This window comes from Rhinoraja longicauda, chromosome 20, assembly GCF_053455715.1.
Source record: "Rhinoraja longicauda isolate Sanriku21f chromosome 20, sRhiLon1.1, whole genome shotgun sequence".
NCBI classification, from domain to species: domain Eukaryota; kingdom Metazoa; phylum Chordata; class Chondrichthyes; order Rajiformes; family Arhynchobatidae; genus Rhinoraja; species Rhinoraja longicauda.
Window position 1 is genome coordinate 13,175,500 of NC_135972.1, and position 17,590 is coordinate 13,193,089.

Consider the following 17,590-nt stretch of genomic DNA (forward strand, 5'->3'; position numbering starts at 1 on the left):
TACTGGTCTGACTGAACCTGCCCTGTGGAAATCTGCTTTGGTATGGTTGCGTGCAACACTCCCTCCCCAACCACTTGTGAAAATTAATGTTGTACAAGTTATCCAATCTTAAACCTGACCATGCTTTTCTACGCACCTCTTAATACTTATGTATCACATGCACAAAGGACTCAAACAAATCGAGCATCCTCTTTGCCCCATATCGTAGACAGCCAACTATATTTAACTATCAGTTCATACATTAAACGCCAAAAGCTGCAAACAATTTTGTAAGCCAATTTTCCAAATAACAGATCCTGCCCAGGTAACGGTACGGGTTCTGTCCCTGTGAACTGTTAATCATCCGAACAGTTCACGAGTCGGAACTGAGGTTAAAGGCGTCAGAAGATGCCAGCAGCCCTCCAGCAGCCGATAAATCCCAGCCGCCGGTCACCCCACGGCTCGACCCCGTGTACGGGCTGGACATGAGTCAGACGTTCGAAACCTGAGAAGAAGTGTATGAGAACGATCGAAAAAATAAGTTAACCACCAACAAACCCAAAAAGATATTGGAAGCGAGTTTCTAGAAATGGTTGGAATATTTTACTCGCTACCAGGTGGAATTGCTGCGTAACACAGCTTCCATTCATTTAAGGGCAGGTTACATGAATGTATAGGGATCTCTGACCACCATACCTCCCTCATCAACACCGTCAAAGGCAGAAGATGTGAAGGTGCCTGTGATGTTGTTTGCAGGAGTTAGCTGTGTACAAAATGGCCGCTGCCTGCAGTTCCTGAACCTTTCACTGGTTGTCAAATGCTTTTGGACACCCTGTGAGTTTGGCACAATGCGTCTGAAATTCAAGAGCTTTCGCTTTCCCCCCCCCCCCCCACTATGGTTTGATCTTTTCCTTATGCCTTCCTTCTTACCTGAGATCAGGCCTGTGCTGAACAACGAGTCTGTCTGGAACGCCACACACACAGACTTCAAAGCAAACTCCTTTCGTTGGCTGGCCACAAAGCACCAAACAACGCAAACACCCTGTAATTGCTAAATGGCAGCAGGCTATTCCTGAAGAATAAAAGTTGTTGCTATGGTAACCTTACTCTGTCCTTCATCAGGGAGCACAAAGGAGTTGGACGGAGGCCAGATATTCCCTTTGAACTTTTGTACAGTTGAGTCAAGCTGGTAGAGCTGCTGACTCACAACGCCAGAGATCCAGGTTCAATCCTGACCTCGGGTGCAGTCTCTGTAAAGTTTTCAGGCACTCCACGGCTTTGTGGATTTCCTCTCACATCCCAAAGACATGCGGGCTTGTAGGTTTTTTGGCCTCATTAAAACTGCCCCTAGGGAGTGGGTGGGCAAGTGGGATAACATAGAACTAGTGCGATCAGGTGGTTGATGGTTGGCATGGACTCGGTGGGCAGAAGGGCCTGTTTCCATGCATTTTTCAATTAACCACTCTATTGGGAAATGAGGACTGAAGGTAAAGTGTGTGAGAGAAACACCGAACCTGCTGCTTACCTCAGAGCGGTTTTGTAGTGATAGACTGCTTCGTCATGACGACCATGGTCTTTCAGAAAGTTGGCATAGTTGTAGTGCACCTTGGCATTCAGGGGCAAAGTCTGAACTCCAGATCTAAAGAGAGAGAAGGGGGAGCAGATGTGGGACTGAAGACTCGGGTTGGGTTTTACTGTAAACCACATTCAATAACACCAATACTAGACAATTCAATGAACTAATCTGTTTATCAAAAGCGTCTACCCTAACGTAGCAACACCCACCAACTAATGTACAAAAGAAATTAAGATTTAGGTTTAGGTTTTAAGAGAACATCTTGACTAATTCCAATATTCTCCCTTTGCTTTACAATTTTTTACTTTATTATCCGCACTGGAATTTGGGTGGAAACTTTGGAGAGAAACTCGTGTATTTACCCAGATTCGCCTCATTGCAAAGTCATTAAATTTGCTGATAGATTCTAGGTGCCACTTGTCTCCGCAAGGACTTTGCTCGCTTTCTCTTTCATTCTTAAAGTTAATATCTTTTTATATTTGTTTAATGCTTGTAATTGGTAGGTTAAGTGGCTATTGTAAGTCACCCTAATGGTAGAATCCTAGTGCAACACCCTAGTTGCAGTTGTACAGGGCCCTAGTGAGACCGCACCTGGAGTACTGTGTGCAGTTTTGATCTCCAAATTTGAGGAAGGATATTCTTGCTATTGAGGGCGTGCAGCGTAGGTTTACTAGGTTAATTCCCAGAATGGCGGGACTGTCGTATGTTGAAAGACTGGAGCGACTAGGCTTGTATACACTGAAATTTAGAAGGATGAGAGGGGATCTTATCGAAATATATAAGATTATTAAGGGGTTGGACACGTTAAAGGCAGGAAACATGTTCCCAATGTTGGGGGAGTCCAGAACCAGAGGCCACAGTTTAAGAATAAGGGGTAGGCCATTTAGAACGGAGATGAAAAGGCAGTGGAGGCCAATTCTCTGAATGCATTCAAGAGAGAGCTAGATAGAGCTCTTAAGGATAGCGGAGTTACGGGGTATGGGGAGAAGGCAGGAACGGGGTACTGATTGAGAATGATCAGCCATGATCACATTGAATGGTGGTGCTGGCTCAAAGGGCCGAATGGCCTCCTCCTGCACCTATTGTCTATAATCTGCGGGTGTTGATGGGAATGTTGCGGGGGAACAAGTTAAAATCATTGGTGAATGGGACTGTTCTGTGAGCTGGCCTGGGCTCGATGGGCCGAGATGGCTTCCATCCATGCCATAAACAATCATGGAAATTGCATTTTTATTTTCTGCAGCTTCTGGGTGCTACACACCTTTGACCCCCATCAGAACTGGGAATGTTACGTAGAGTCTGTACAAAACACTGTTAGACCAAGTCTATAATATTGTGTCCATACTTTAGGAAGGATGTGAGTTTGAGAGAAGGTCTTTAGACTTTAGCTTCAGAGATACGCGTGGAAACAGGCCCTTCGGCCAACCAAGTCCGTACCGACCAGCAATCGTACCCCCCCCCCCCCCACGCTCTAGGGACAAATTACAATTTACAGAAGCCAATTAACCTACAAACCTGTATGTCTTTGGAATGTGAGTGGAAACGAGAGGGACTCGGAGAAAACCCACGTGGTCACAGGAAGAACTTACAAACTCCATACAGGCAGTCCCTGTAGACAGGATCGAACCCGGGTCTATGGCACTGTAATGAGGCAACTCTACCGCCGTGCCACCCGAAAGGAAGGGTCAGGAAGGATTTACTAGCATGGTTCCAGAGATAGACTGGGGAAGCTGGAGCTAAACCAGAGAATATGTGATCGAGGTATAGAAAACCACAATCATTTAGATCGGTGCTGTTACACTAAGGGTGGTGGGGCGTGGAAGAGGTGGTAGTGGAGGCAGGTATGATAGTGCGTTTAAGAAGCTTTTTGGATAGCCACAAGGAAGTGCAGGAAATAGAGGGATATGGATTGTATTCCAGCAGATGAGATCGGTTTCACTTGGCATCATGTTCCGCACAAACAGAGTAGGCCGAACACCCCATTCTTGTGCTGTACTGTTCTATGTTTTAATATTGCCTGCATGCTATCAAATAACAGATTGAGAGTTGTCTGGCTTAACAGATAATTATAAATGATTATCAAGTCCTGAGTGTTCTATGAATTACGAGCAGAATTAATTTTTTTAATCGTTTTCATTTCCACTGTTCCCCTTCCATCGAGAAATACCTTGAAAGACATCTTTATGAACATGCAATCCATATGAAAACCCATCTGTTTATAAAGAGGCCTTACGTCTCTCTGTAATGGAGCGCTCCAGGCCGCACGAGAGACCTGGCTGGTTGTTCGACTCAAGCTCACCTGAACAGGGCTTCTCTGGAGAGCCACACCTCATTCTGACGCACAGTCTTCCAGAAGAACAGCCCAAGCACGAGCAAGGTGGACACTGTGACGACACTGGCTCCCCATCTACTGAGGACTCCACACAGCCGGTTCAATCCGTGGGCCACCAGGATGCAGTAGCCCATGCTGTATGTAAAGGGGGGGGGTGGGGAGGGAGAAATACACGTGAAAGCACTGGAAAATCAAGCTCCCAAGCACATTGCAGATTCTAACATCATTTGTTTTTGTGGCTTGATCTACAGTATCAAATTGTACACAGTCACTTTCGTCTTCAGACTAGAGTTACAGCGCGGAAGCAGGCCCTTCGGCTCACTGAGTCCGCAACAACCAGCGACCACCTCATACACCAGCACCATCCTACACACACGGGACGTTTTACAATCTTACTGAAGCCAATTAACCTACAAACCTGTACGTCTTTGGAGCGTGGGAGGAAATCCTGAGCACCCGGAGAAAACCCACGCGATCACAGGGAGAACGTACCAAGTCTGTACAAGGGGTACCCGTAGTCAGGTTTGAACCCAGGTCTCTGGCACTGTAAGGCGTCAACTCCACCACTGTGCTGACCATTATTAATGTCGCCCGGTTTTAAATAAAGTGCTCCAAGATGGATCAGGCAAACATAATCAAACTTAGAGGGTTGAGTGAAGTAATACTAAGTTAGTTTAGTTTAGTTTAACCAGTAGTTTGTACCTCGTCTCTGTGACCACATAGATTTTCTCCGGGTGCTCCAGTCTCAAAGACGTGCAGGTTTGTAGGTTAATTGCCCCTCGTGCATATGGAGTGGATGGCATTGAGCTAGTGTGAACGGGTAATCGATGGTTGGCGTGGACTCAGTGGGCCGAAGGGCCTGTTTCCATGCTGTGTCTCTAAACTAAACTAAGTTAAACTAAACAGTAACTCTACTTTTACGCCACTGGGTCGCCCATATTTGGCTTGGTCAAAGAGGTGTGCCTTGGGAGACGGTTCCATGACACATAGTCTACACAACTGTAGGCAGGATCAGCCAATGGTGGGGTGAAGGGACTGGGACTGTGTGCAGGGGAAGTATTGAAGGAATGGAGGAGATAATGGAGAAAGGCAGGAAGGCAACTCTAATTGAACCCAGTAACTGCAACGGTCTGTGGAATAACAAAAATCATTTCAAATTATCTACAAACAGCTCAAGTGCATTGGCACTGAAGCATCAAAGTGAAATGTCACAAAGGACCCAGAGTGTGTTTATTGTGGTGGTACAGTTGTACAAAGCCTTCAAAAATCTACAATAATGAAAGTTAATTGTAAGTAAAGCATCCATGTGTTCATCATCCAGAAATCTACGTTGGAAGAGCAAGGGGTGGCTGAGGGCAGAAGTTTGTCTTCTATACCCCTGCTAAAAAAACAACAGCTTCATGTTGTTTTGCACGTCTGTCTGTAAGTAATGTGCTGCCTGTACGGAGCTTACGTTCTCCCTGTGACCGTGTGGGTTTTCTCCAGGTGCTCTAGTTTCCTCCCAGACACTCCTAAGACCTACAGGTTTGTAGGTTAATGAGCTACGGTATAAAATTGTAAATTGTCCCCAGTGTGTAGGATAGTGCTAGGGGTGATTGCTGGTTGACGTGGACTCAGTGAGTCAAAAGGCCTGTTCTCTAAAGTCTAAAGTAAAATCTAAAAGTTAATGTCTGTTACAATCTGTGGATGCCAGAGACAGAGATTGGAATCATCACCAATTAAGAGTCCTGTACCTGCCGTACTCTGCTACCTATAACTCCAACACCTGCTCGGCCAACACCATACCTCTAATTTCCCTCTCCCCTGACTCTCAGTCCGAAGAAGGGTCTCGACCCGAAATGTCACCTATTCCTTTTCTCCAGAGATGCTGCCTGACCTGTTGAGTTACTCCAGCATTTTGTGTCTATCTTCTCTGCTTGAAAGCTCAGCAGCCAATTACTTGCCGTACAAATCCATCCTACAACTTGCCTCTTTAACCACGCATCGTTCTGATGTTTCTTTGTCTCTCAACCTTTGTTGACATGAGTTCTGCTGGCAAATTTTCCGTAATGTTGAGCATCATAAAAGTGCAAATTATTCTGCTGACCAATGAACTGGGCACTTGTGCGATGCAGGTTTGACAGACTAAAGGTGGCAGGAGGTCAGACAAACTAATTGAGCGGGGATGTACATGGAAGATGGAATACCGTGCAGAAAAATTGGCACTTATTGTCCATCCTCAATCATCCCCGAACTGAGGTAACAGTTTAAGATTCAACCACATTAGTGAGCCTGTGGTCACATCTCAGCCAGTGGATAAAGATAGCAGATTTTCATCCCTTGAAGGACATAAGGAAATCAGACGGAATTTTATTGACAATCTGGACAATCCTGCTTTTTCTAATAAAATTCGGGATTTAGTTAGTGACTGGAAATGGAAATCCCCAGCTGCCGTGGTGGGATATGAACTCGTGGCTCTGGATCAATGATTCTGGCTGTTAGCCTTCGAAGTTTAACAGCTACATTACTATTTGTACACCACCGTTCTCATCTCCAGGCGGTCCTTACCTGGGCATGTAGAGTACCCGCTCCGCCACCACAAACCCCACTCGGAAGAATAGGTTGCTGGCCGGGATGAATGGGAAAACCAGGAAAAGCAGACCCACTAAAACCTCTCTGTGCTCCTGTTTCTGCAGAGAAAGCCACGAGAGAGAAGAAAGGTGTCAACTCATTGATTACTTTGACAAACAGCATTTAACAAAAGTCTACAAGGCTCAAAAATGTGCACTCTGGTGCAAATTCAGTTTCAACGCTGTAAACGTGGCCGAATATGAACGTTTCCTGAAATAACAAATAAAACCTGGATGGAACAATTAACGCAATGTAAGTGCCCCATGGAACCAGGATAGATTTTGCACATGTTCCTAGAACATTTTTGGAGAGTTGACCCAGATGAGAGTTGAGGTCTCACTCAGATATCGCAACTGAATGCTGTCACTGGTTAGAGTGTAGTACCTCATCGGTACTGCTTATGTAGCTTGAATGGTGTAAGAGCTCATGATTTTTCAGTTCCATTTCTCTGCCATAGCAGACAAGGTTGACAAGGCTATGCTCCTTGTTGCTTGTGCTTCTTATAGCTTCCTGCCCCAACCCCTATCCTCACACCCAACTAGGCAGTGGCCCAGATCTGCTAGACTTCTCCCTGAGTAATACCTCCAAAAGAAGTGTATCTCCAAAAAAATTGACATGTGTTATCTTTACCAAGAACTGCAGTGCACCAAATACTCTGTAACTACTCTCGAGACTGTGCAGTGACATATATGCATCCGTGCATTCATAACACATAGAGACAGATATACATTGCAGCAATTTGGGTGACACTCATGAAGGGCAACAGCAGTGATGCAGTGGTAGAGCTGCTGCCTTACAGCGCCAGAGATCAGGGTTTGATCCTGACTATGGGGCTGTCTGTACGGAGTTTGTACATTCTCCCCGTGACAGCGTGGGTTTTCCCCGGGAGCTCCGGTTTCCTCCCACACTCCAAAGGAGCACAGGTTTGTAGGTTAATTGGCCCTCGCGTGTGTAGGATGGTACTGATGTGTGGGCGATCGCCGGTCAGCGCGGACTCGGTGGGCCGAATGGCTTGTTTCCGCACTGTAACTCTAAACTGAACTCTTCAGAATAACCCTTTGCTTGGCAACTTCTCCAAGTGAGGGGAGAACTATGGTAGAATATGTTGTGGCAGGAGCAATATTGACATGGAGAAAGAAAGAGAAAAAACAGATCTGGCTGTTGAAATTTACATTAACGCTTGAAACAAATATCACCGTCACTACTTTCATAACTATCTTAATTATTTTGATATGATCCAGGAAAATCATCGACTTTAACAGATGCTTTCTACTTGGGAAGTAGAGGGATTGAGGATTCCTGGACAGATTACCCCACTAGAATGCATGCTGTCAAAGAGAATTATTCTCTGAATTCTGGCTTGCCATTGAATTTATAGTCTCATCCATGCTTCCACTTACAAAACCAATTGCCCTCATTCTCGTCAAAGAATAATCAAATCAGTCCAAAGGTTGAGCTGCAATGACAATGAAGCAATGGGCTTCATGAATCAGCACCATTTCCCATAGAGAAGCTACTGAGAAGATTCGAGACTACAAGGGGAGTTCAGCACTAAGGGAGCAGTCAGAAAATATTAGATCAAATCTTAGAGGACACAACTGATCAATAATTTAAGCACTGCAATATAAATTCAGAGCGCAAAGAAACGGACAATGGTTCAAATTCTATCCCAGTAGGTAGAGATGTTGAATCAGCTGAAAACAAATCTCACAAAGCTGTGGCTGACAATTGCAATAATTCACAAGCTCACTCATGTTCTTTAGGAAAGCAAAACCTCTTTATTTTATGGTCTGACCGAATGCTCTTAAAATTAGAAAGGGAGGTACTGGACTGTGAAGGGATTTGAACGTGGGAATAAGAATTTGAAGATACAGTTCTTGCATATCTGGGAGCCAATGTTGGCAGCAATTGCAAGGGTGATTAATGGAAGGACTTAGAGGAAACCATTCCATTGCATCAAGTGGCAGAGAGTTTCAAAACCAAGTCAGGCACACCAATGATGGGTGCAGCCCATTCACTCTGAACACTTCCACAGATGCCACTTTGTTTGTCCCTATCCAGTTCTATCTTAACTTGACTCTTTTTTCCATTGACCTGGCCTCCACAGCCTTCTGTGGCAATGAATTCCACAGATTCGCCACCCTCTGACGAAAGAAAATCCTCTTTATCTATTTCCTAAAGGAACATCCTTTAATTCTGAGAGTATTTAAAGTATCTTCAAGCAAGGAGCATGCTGCCTGCACTGTCTTGGTTTCTGTGTGTGTGTTTGTACTATTAGACAGCAGGATCATGTTGTGTTTCCTCAAACAATGAATAATTCTCCAGCCATTCAGTTTTGCACTAGGCTTGGAGACCATCTGGTAAATAGATTTCTGCCCCTTTGGATATATTTGTTGTATCTCAATGGATTCTGAAGATAATATTGTCCGGATAGACCAGGAGCCAAAGGTGGAAGCAGAACTTATAACAGAGATAGACAATAGACAGTAGGTGCAGGAGGAGGCCATTCGGCCCTTCGAGCCAGCGCCGCCATTCAATGTGATCATGGCTGATCATTCTCAATCAGTACCCCGTTCCTGCCTTCTCCCCATACCCCCTGACTCCGCTATCCTTAAGAGCTCTATCTAGCTCTCTCTTGAATGCATTCAGAGAACTGGCCTCCACTGCCTTCTGAGGCAGAGAATTCCACAGATTCACAACTCTCTGACTGAAAAAGTTTTTCCTCATCTCAGTTCTAAATGGCCTACCCCTTATTCTTAAATGTGGCCCCTTGTTCTGGACTCCCCCAACATTGGGAACATGTTTCCTGCCTCTAACGTGTCCAACCCCTTAATAATCTTATACGTTTCGATAAGATCTCCAGATAAGATAAGAAAAGGCCGGAAACATTGGCAATGTACACTAGGCACAAAGAGTGAGATTGAGGGTATTGTTGACTTGGTGAGCCAGCAGTGGCATGATGGCTTTCTATATGGTTAGACTTTAATGGTTCCCTGTACAGATCTAATTGCACTGTGTACACGTTGTAAGCTGGATGCCCTGAGCCCAAATTCAATGAGCAACAGGAATAAAGAGTCTCGATGTCCAAGGTACTTAGTTTTCCTGAATATGCACTTTTCGGGTTTTGCATAGGATTGCAGTAGACAAGCTTGCATCTAGTCTTATGTAAGTGTGCATGCATTTGCAATAGTTAATTTATTTGTCACATACACATAAATGTGCAGTGAAATGAAAGATTACTCACAGTCCACCAATAAGACCAATAAAAATAAGCAATAAAAATAAGCAATAACACACACAATCATAAACCAACACCAAACAAAAAGAAACATCCATCATAATGAGTCTCCTCCAGTCACCTCCTCACTGTGATGGAAGGCCAGAATGTCTTTTCTCTTCCCCTGCCGTCTTCTCCCACGGTCAGGCTGTTGAAGTTGCCACGTCGGGGCGGTCGGGTGCTCCCGACATTGAAGCCTCCGCCGGGCCACGCCACGTTCCAGGCCACGCCGGACGGTGAAAGTTGGAACTGCCCTTGAGTATACATCTGTCCACCACTACGTGCCTTTGAAGGGTCAGGACTGAAAATGTTCTTTCAATGGCCTATTTTTATAGTCTTCCACAGTGTCGGCTAATGATGCTCATTTGTCATTTGTGATGCACCATACACTCCCTTTGGAATAAAATCTGCCAAACCTCAGAGGAGGTTTCCGCAGTCATCTGTCAGCTACCACTGGTCTCAGCAACCCCCCCCCCCATGCCAGTCATTTTTATCCACAGAGTGGTAAAATCTTTGGACAGTTGTGACTGGCGACTGACTGAGAGTGGGGGGCATTGTAAGGCAGCGGTAGAATTGCTGCCTTACAGCGCTTTCAGCACCAGAGACCCGGGTTCCATCCTGGCTACGGGTGCTTGTTCGCACGGAGTTTGTACGTTCTCCCCGTGACCTACGTGGGTTTTCTCCAAAAACTTTGGTTTCCTCCCACACTCCAAAGACCTACAGGTTTGTAGGTCAATTGGCTTGGTATAAATGTAAAAAATTGTCCCTTGTGTAGGACATCGGGGGATCGATAGTGCGGACTCGGTGGGCCGAAGGGCCTGTTTCCATGCTGTGTCTCTTTAACTAATCTAAACTAAACTGGCAGAGACCTTGGAACACGTCATCATCTCAGCATGTAGAGTTTCTCCCCTCAAGCACAGCAACGTATCGTGGTGAGGTGCTGGCACCAGAGCTTGGCATTTAGCTCAAGACGATCTGCAGATCTGCTCATTCCTTTGCCAGGGTATCGTGAGGATTTAAGACACTTCTTGCCACACTTCATGCACAATCCATTAAACTGACAGAATTACAGCTGCCTTCTGGTTAAACAGCCACCAAGGGAGCAGGCACTTGATCTACGAACAGATGATACTGCATTGAGTCGAGACACTTTTAACAGAACTTTTGTCACTTTTCTGTCACATTTTCTACGGACAGTTTGATCTGCCTCGAGATAATGAGAGTGCCAGGCAGGTCCATTTGTCATATGCACTGGATATGAACCAGAACAATGAAACTCTTACTTGCTGCAGTTTCAAAAGCATATTTGATGCGCCAACAACAGTAAATTTACAAAAAAATTAGCAGTCATTCTAAGTAAACCAGACCATGAAGGTGCAGAAACCAAAGTACATGGAGCAAAGTAGTGCAAAGTCTGTGGTGGTTGGTGCTGAGGTAGGGTTGTGGTTGGGATTGTGCAAGGTGGTTCAAGGTGGTTGGTGCACAGGAGGAAGCTGTTCTTGAACCTGGAGGTAATGGTTGTCAGGCTGCCCTGCCAGGGTGGGCTGGGTCTTTGATGATACAAGTCCATCGCCGATTTTCCGGCACCTCCTTTAAATCCGGACAAAATTACAAGAGTGCACTTGAAATCCGCTCCCCCAAAGTTTGCCCGGATATGTGTCACCTAGGCCAGGTGAGGCGGCCGATCTCGGCCTCATTGGGACTTCCGCAGCCGATTGGCGGGTCGAATTATCCCCCTGTGGCTGTGGCTGTGAAAGTCCGGCCCGGCCAGAGCCGGCTGATTCGTTCCCATAGCCAATTTCCGAGGCCGACTATGCGAGCTGGAATCTCGGCCCTCCAGCAACCTAGGAGGACCGTTCTGGGACCATTGGATTCCTCTCAGAAGCCATGACCTCTGTTACTCTGGCACAATGGATAATCCAACAAGGCTTTGGAATGAAAGGTGCCATAAAATCGGGGGGTGGACTTGTATTAGCTGCCTTCTTGAGGAAGCACTTCCTCTAAATTGCTTTGATGGTGAAGAAGTCAAGACTTGAGATAGACCGGCAATGATCCAGTCACATAAAAAAGGACACAAAGTGCTGGACTAACTCAGCGGGTCAGGCAGCATCTCTGGAGAACGTGGATTTGGATCACTGTCTGATTATGATTACACCACCTGTTAGAATTGAAACTGCTGGAATTGATTTAATTTAGTTCAGTAACAAGTTTTGGGCTTCTTTGGTAATTTTATCTATCTTAAACAGTGTTCCAACAATAGTGGTACTGTAAATAAGGTAAAGGCACTCCAACGGTGCTGGCTGGTGGGAAAGTGGAAGGATATTCAATCAGTAACAATGAAGGAACGATAATGGTGAGTGGTTTGAAGGTGGCCTGAAGGTGGCAGTGTTCCCATATGCCACCTGCCCTTGATCTGCTACGTATTGAAAGTCAGTGGTTCAATGGTTCAAAGGTACGCTATTGTCAGGTGTACCCAAGTGCAGTAAAATTCTTTTTTTGCATTTACTTCGGTGACAATCCTACAACTATACATGCACGATCATACTAAGAACAAGTGTGTAAGACAGTAAACCGCACTAGGTCACGACACGAGGGTCGCTGCATTTCAGATGCCATCTTGTACCCTTCAAGCTCAAAGTTTAAAAAAAAAATGTTAGGGTCATTTATTTGCCCTATGCTTCTCAATTACAGTTCCTTGATCATACTGGACAACAATCAGCCTATCAAAGAACCTCCCTGCCTGAGGCCACCTATTGCCGGCCCCGATTTGCCCTGTTTTTTTCTTGCTCCCAGTTTCAGCCACATCCCCTACTATAATCAGTCTGAAGAAGGGTCCCGACCCGAAATGCTACCTATCCATTTTCTCCAGAGACACTGACTGACCTGCTGAGTTACTCCAGCATTTTGTGTCTACCTTTGGTATAAACCAGTAGCTGCAGTCCCTTTTTATTACATTAGGAATAGTTCATGTTAGACAAAGAATGAGGCTCCATTACTTGGACCAGTTCCTCTATACCTTCGCTGGTCTGAGTAATGGCTGCTACAACTAACCGCAGGACCACTCGGTAAGGGAGGTGAAACTTAGCCAGAGGTCTCGTTTGCTATCCAGCAGTGTCATCTTTGGATAGCTTCCTTCACATAAATTGCCTGTTGACTCTAAACCCTGAACCTAAAAATCACTTTCGATGGCGAATCTGTGGAATTCATTGCCACAGACGGCTGTGGAGGCCAAGTCATTGGGTATTTTGAAGGCAGAGATTGATAGATTCTTGATTAGTACGGTTGTCAGGGGTCTTGGGGAGAAGGGAAAGATAGCTCAGCCATGATTGAATGGCAGGGTACACTTGGTGGGCCGAATGGCCCAATTCTACTCCTATAACTTATGAACTTTACATTTGTATTAAACCTCAAATGGAATTTTTTAACTTGGGACTTTGTTGGCACCAACATCCAATGTCATGGCCTGCATTGGAGTGGTGCAAAAGCTGGACTTCATCAGAGTTTGAACACAAGAGAGTTGGAGAGTATGAGAGGGAGGGAGTTGGGAGGCTGGCAAGCTTGGCATTGTAATCAAGGAGAATTAAGGCATTTAAAGCACAGACGCGGGATTCAGTACAAGATGAACTTCGCAAAATAAATATTACTGAGGGGGACGCAGGTGATATTCAAGAGAAGATGGAGTTGGATGCTCAGCACAAGGTTATTTACGATTTGGATTTCAAATGCTTTGAATACTTAGAACAGCACAGCACAGGAACATACCCTTCGGCCTACAATGTCAGTGCCCAACATGATGCCAAGATCAACTGATCCCCTTTGCCTGCTGCACCCCTTCATTCCCTGCATATCCATGTGCCCATCTAAAACCCTTTAAACCACACTACTTTAAACGACACTGCCACTGCCACAGGAGTGGCACGGTGGCGCAGCAGTAGAGTTGCTGCCTTACAGCGCCAGAGACCCGGGTTCGATCCTGACTACGGGTGCTGTCTGTAAAGAGTTTGCACGTTCTCCCTGTGACCTGCGTGGGTTTTCTCTGGGTGCTCCGGTTTCCTCCCACACTCCAAAGATGTACAGGTTTGTAAGCTAATTGGAGCTACTTTTCCCTGGAGCGTGTAGGATAGTGTTAAGTGTGCGGAGATCGCTGGTCGGCACGGACTAGGTGGGCTGAAGGGCTTGTTTCTGCGCTGTATCCCTAAACTAAACTACTGTGTCAGCCTCCATCACCACCCCTGGCAGCATGTTCCAAGCACCCACAACTCTCTGCGGAAGAGACCCTGCCCCACACATACCCTTCAAACCCTTCCCCCTCTAACCTTAAAGCTGTCCCCTATAGTCCTTGACATTTCCACCCTGGGTGAAAGGGCTCTGGCCGCCTTCCCCACTCTTGCTCATTTTCACACGTGAATAACAGTCACTCGGGAAGCAGCTCATGAATGTGCCCTGGGATGCCGGGATAAAGACCAAGGAGATGATAGACAATAGACAATAGACAATAGGTGCAGGAGTAGGCCATTCAGCCCTTTGAGCTAGCACCGCCATTCAATGTGATCATGGCTGATCATTCTCAATCAGTGTCCCGTTCCTGCCTTCTCCCCATACCACCTGACTCCGCTATCCTTAAGAGCTCTATCTAGCTCTCTCTTGAATGCATTCAGAGAATTGGCCTCCACTGCCTTCTGAGGCAGAGAATTCTGATAGACAATGGTTTTCGACACACGCTCAACCTTGTCCCAGCTGCAGACAGTATCAGTGAATGTCTGACAATAATTATTTGGAAAATTGAAGTAACATGTGGAAAATGAAGATCCATTAGTTCAAAGCTCTCCACTAATGCTGCACGTTTCCATTGTAGGTGGCTTCGTGAAAAGGACAGTAATTGTATACCAAGAACAGAATGACAAAGCTGCAGGCAATCCATTCCCAATCATGTCTTCCTCATTCAATTAACAAGAGGTCCTTATCAAATTACATTTCCCATGCACACCCATCTCCGGCTTCTTTTGAAATAACTTCCCACGTCATCCCTGGTCAATTGCTTTGCTGCTAAAGGTTTAACGAGCTTTATCTTTTATACGGATTGAAATATGCGTGGTGGAGGAATGTTCTCCTGCACCAAGGCAGTAAAGAAGAAAAGCTATTAACAAAGCAACATAAATAACAAAAGATAAGCACAAAGTGCTGGAGTAACTCAGCAGATTAGGCAGCATCTCTGGAGAAAAAGAATGGGTGATGTTTCGTGTTTCGTTTTCATTCATTAACTTCTCTAAAAATATATTTAAATTCATTTATTTAATTTCCTTCTTTGCTCAGAACTCTGGGTCTTCGGGGACGTTGGGATATTTTTGTCTTGACCCATAAAGACAGAAAGAATATGTATTTAATTTCACTGCCTTTCCATGTATCCCATTATACATTTTCCTGTCTCTGTCCTTTCTGTTCACACATCTATGGAAGATTTTACAGTTTGTTCTTAAGCGGGGAAGTTTGGGAAGACAATTTCGAGCAAGGGGATGAACAACACATGGCCTGGCCACCAATAGACACGTTGTACATACTTGGAGAGGACTGTTTGGAGAAGATTGCAGAGAAAGGTAGAGATGAGGCACAATGATAGCCACAAGGGAGAACTACTAAACTGAACAGCCCAGCCAAGATCATGAAGGACCAGGTCCACAATGACATGGTGTGTAGGAAGGAACTGCAGATGCTGGTTTACTCTGAAGATAGACAAAATGCTGGAGTAACTTAGCAACCCAGAACAAATCAGAGGCAGCACCGATAGCCAAAGAGCCCACAATGGTCTATTGTTAGCTGTGGAGAAGGTGGTAATGAAGGGAAATGAACAATAAGACTAGCAGGACAACTAGAGTGGAGGAGGGACGGAGGGAGAGGGAATGCAAGGGTTACTTGAAAATAGAGAAATCAATATTCATTCAATTATTCGCTGGGTTGTAAGATGGCTGAGCAGGACTTGGCACAAGATAGGATAGTGAACGCAACACTGGAGGACTACAGGGGGCAGAATCAAACTGTTTATGTCCACCAGCCCATAAATGACAATGCAGCTCATTCAGACTTAAAAAATACAAAACCTGTCCATTTTAGGCATTTGGAACATCATCTCCAGATAAACAAACGTTCCAAGAGTGAAGCAAACCTAGGAAACTGGGATATCAAACTCCAGAGATGTCCTTATGACCCCATTGTCTGGATTTACTTCATATTTAGAAACCAGTCACTGGAATTCTTTCAGAGAAAATAAAACATTTCCTTTTTGAGATTAAATTACTTTTTCCTTTTTCGATGTCCTACCCAAAATATTTTATCCTGTTCCACTTGCATTGTCCACTAGCAATTAAACTGAAGATAGGCACAAAAGGCTGGAGTAACTCAGCGGGACAGGCAGCATCTCTGGAGAGAAGGAATTGGGTGACGTTTCGGGTCGAGACCCTTCTTCAGACTGGCAATTAAACTGAACTGTTTTTGATCTACTTTGTCCCAGGCAACAATGGCATAAGACCTGGTGACTGTACATTATAGACAATAGGTGCAGGAGGAGGCCATTCGGCCCTTCGAGCCAGCACCGCCATTCAATGTGATCATGGCTGATCATTCTCAATCAGTACCCCGTTCCTGCCTTCTCCCCATACCTCCTGACACCGCTATCCTTAAGAGCTCTATCCAGCTCTCTCTTGAGTAGCCATATGGCACACTTGAAGGCATCTAACAGGGTTAGTCTCAGTGAATGGAGATCATCAATTTTTCAAAGGCAATGTCATATTCCCACAGAGCCCCAAGTGTAAAGTGCAACCAGAGAGGGGTAAAACTTGAGAGCAGTCTGTGTTAAGTCAACGAAGTCTGTCAATTGTCTTGTGGAACGGGTGCAGTATTGAGTTAGAGATGATGTGGGCACCTGGGGCAGGCAAAAACAGTCCAGTTGCCAGCTGACCACTTTCATAAACTGGATACAAAGTGCTGGATAACGCTGAGATACTCCAGAGCTTTGTGTCTTTTCTTGTAAACCAGCATCTGCAGCTTATTATGCAGGAAGAAACTGCAGATGAAGGTTTGCACCAAAGATAGACATAAAATGCTGGAGTAGCTCAGCGGGACAGGCAACCTCTCTGGAGAGCAGGAATGGGTGATGTTTCGGGGAGTCTGAAGAAGGGTCTCAACCCAAAACATCACACATTCCTTCTCTCCAGAAATGCTGCCTGCCTGGGCCACTGAGTTACTCCAGCATTTTATGTCTATCTGCAGTTTATTGTGTCATCATAATCTGGATATTGAGAAGACAAATTATGCCATTGATTTCTGAGAATTTTCATTTAGTTTTAAAATAATTAAGTAATAACATGGCTGTAAAATTGATCCATTACAAAGTAATAATATGGCTGTAAAATTGATCCATTACAAAAATAATTTCCCCACCAAACTCACAAATAATGTGCTTCACAGTTAATTTTGTTTCCTTTCTTGTCTGATCTAATTTGCTATCCAACCATTTACTAGGTGTCCTTGGGCATGCCCTTAGTTACACATTCATGGCAAGTATTCGCGTGTTGGGTGACCGCGATTAGGTGTGGAACAGGAAGTCTTATCCTGCTGTAAATTCAGTGACTGGTTTGGATATTTGAGGGAAACCTGCCACATTACTACCTATTGTTCCGTCAAAAGGAGTGCAAAATCCCCAAACTTGAAATATTTAGAAAACAGACGTGAAGACGTGATAGAGAATTAACAAGGAGCAACAGAGAGGGAGAGGGAGGGGGGAGTCGAGGGGGAGAGGGAGGAGCAGAGGGGCAGAGAGAGG

General features: G+C 45.1%; 1 protein-coding gene across 1 annotated transcript in view; it reads right to left on the minus strand.

Annotated features, from left to right (window-relative positions):
- Positions 1-17,590, minus strand: part of tmtc1 (transmembrane O-mannosyltransferase targeting cadherins 1) — a 104,443-nt gene that overhangs the window by 40,843 nt on the left and 46,010 nt on the right. Inside the window, exons 7-9 of the mRNA XM_078416970.1 lie at positions 6,435-6,556; positions 3,855-4,022; positions 1,505-1,618 (exon numbers count right to left, since the gene is read on the minus strand). Coding sequence (XP_078273096.1) covers positions 1,505-1,618; positions 3,855-4,022; positions 6,435-6,556 — 404 coding nt within the window. The remainder of the gene's footprint in view (positions 1-1,504; positions 1,619-3,854; positions 4,023-6,434; positions 6,557-17,590) is intronic.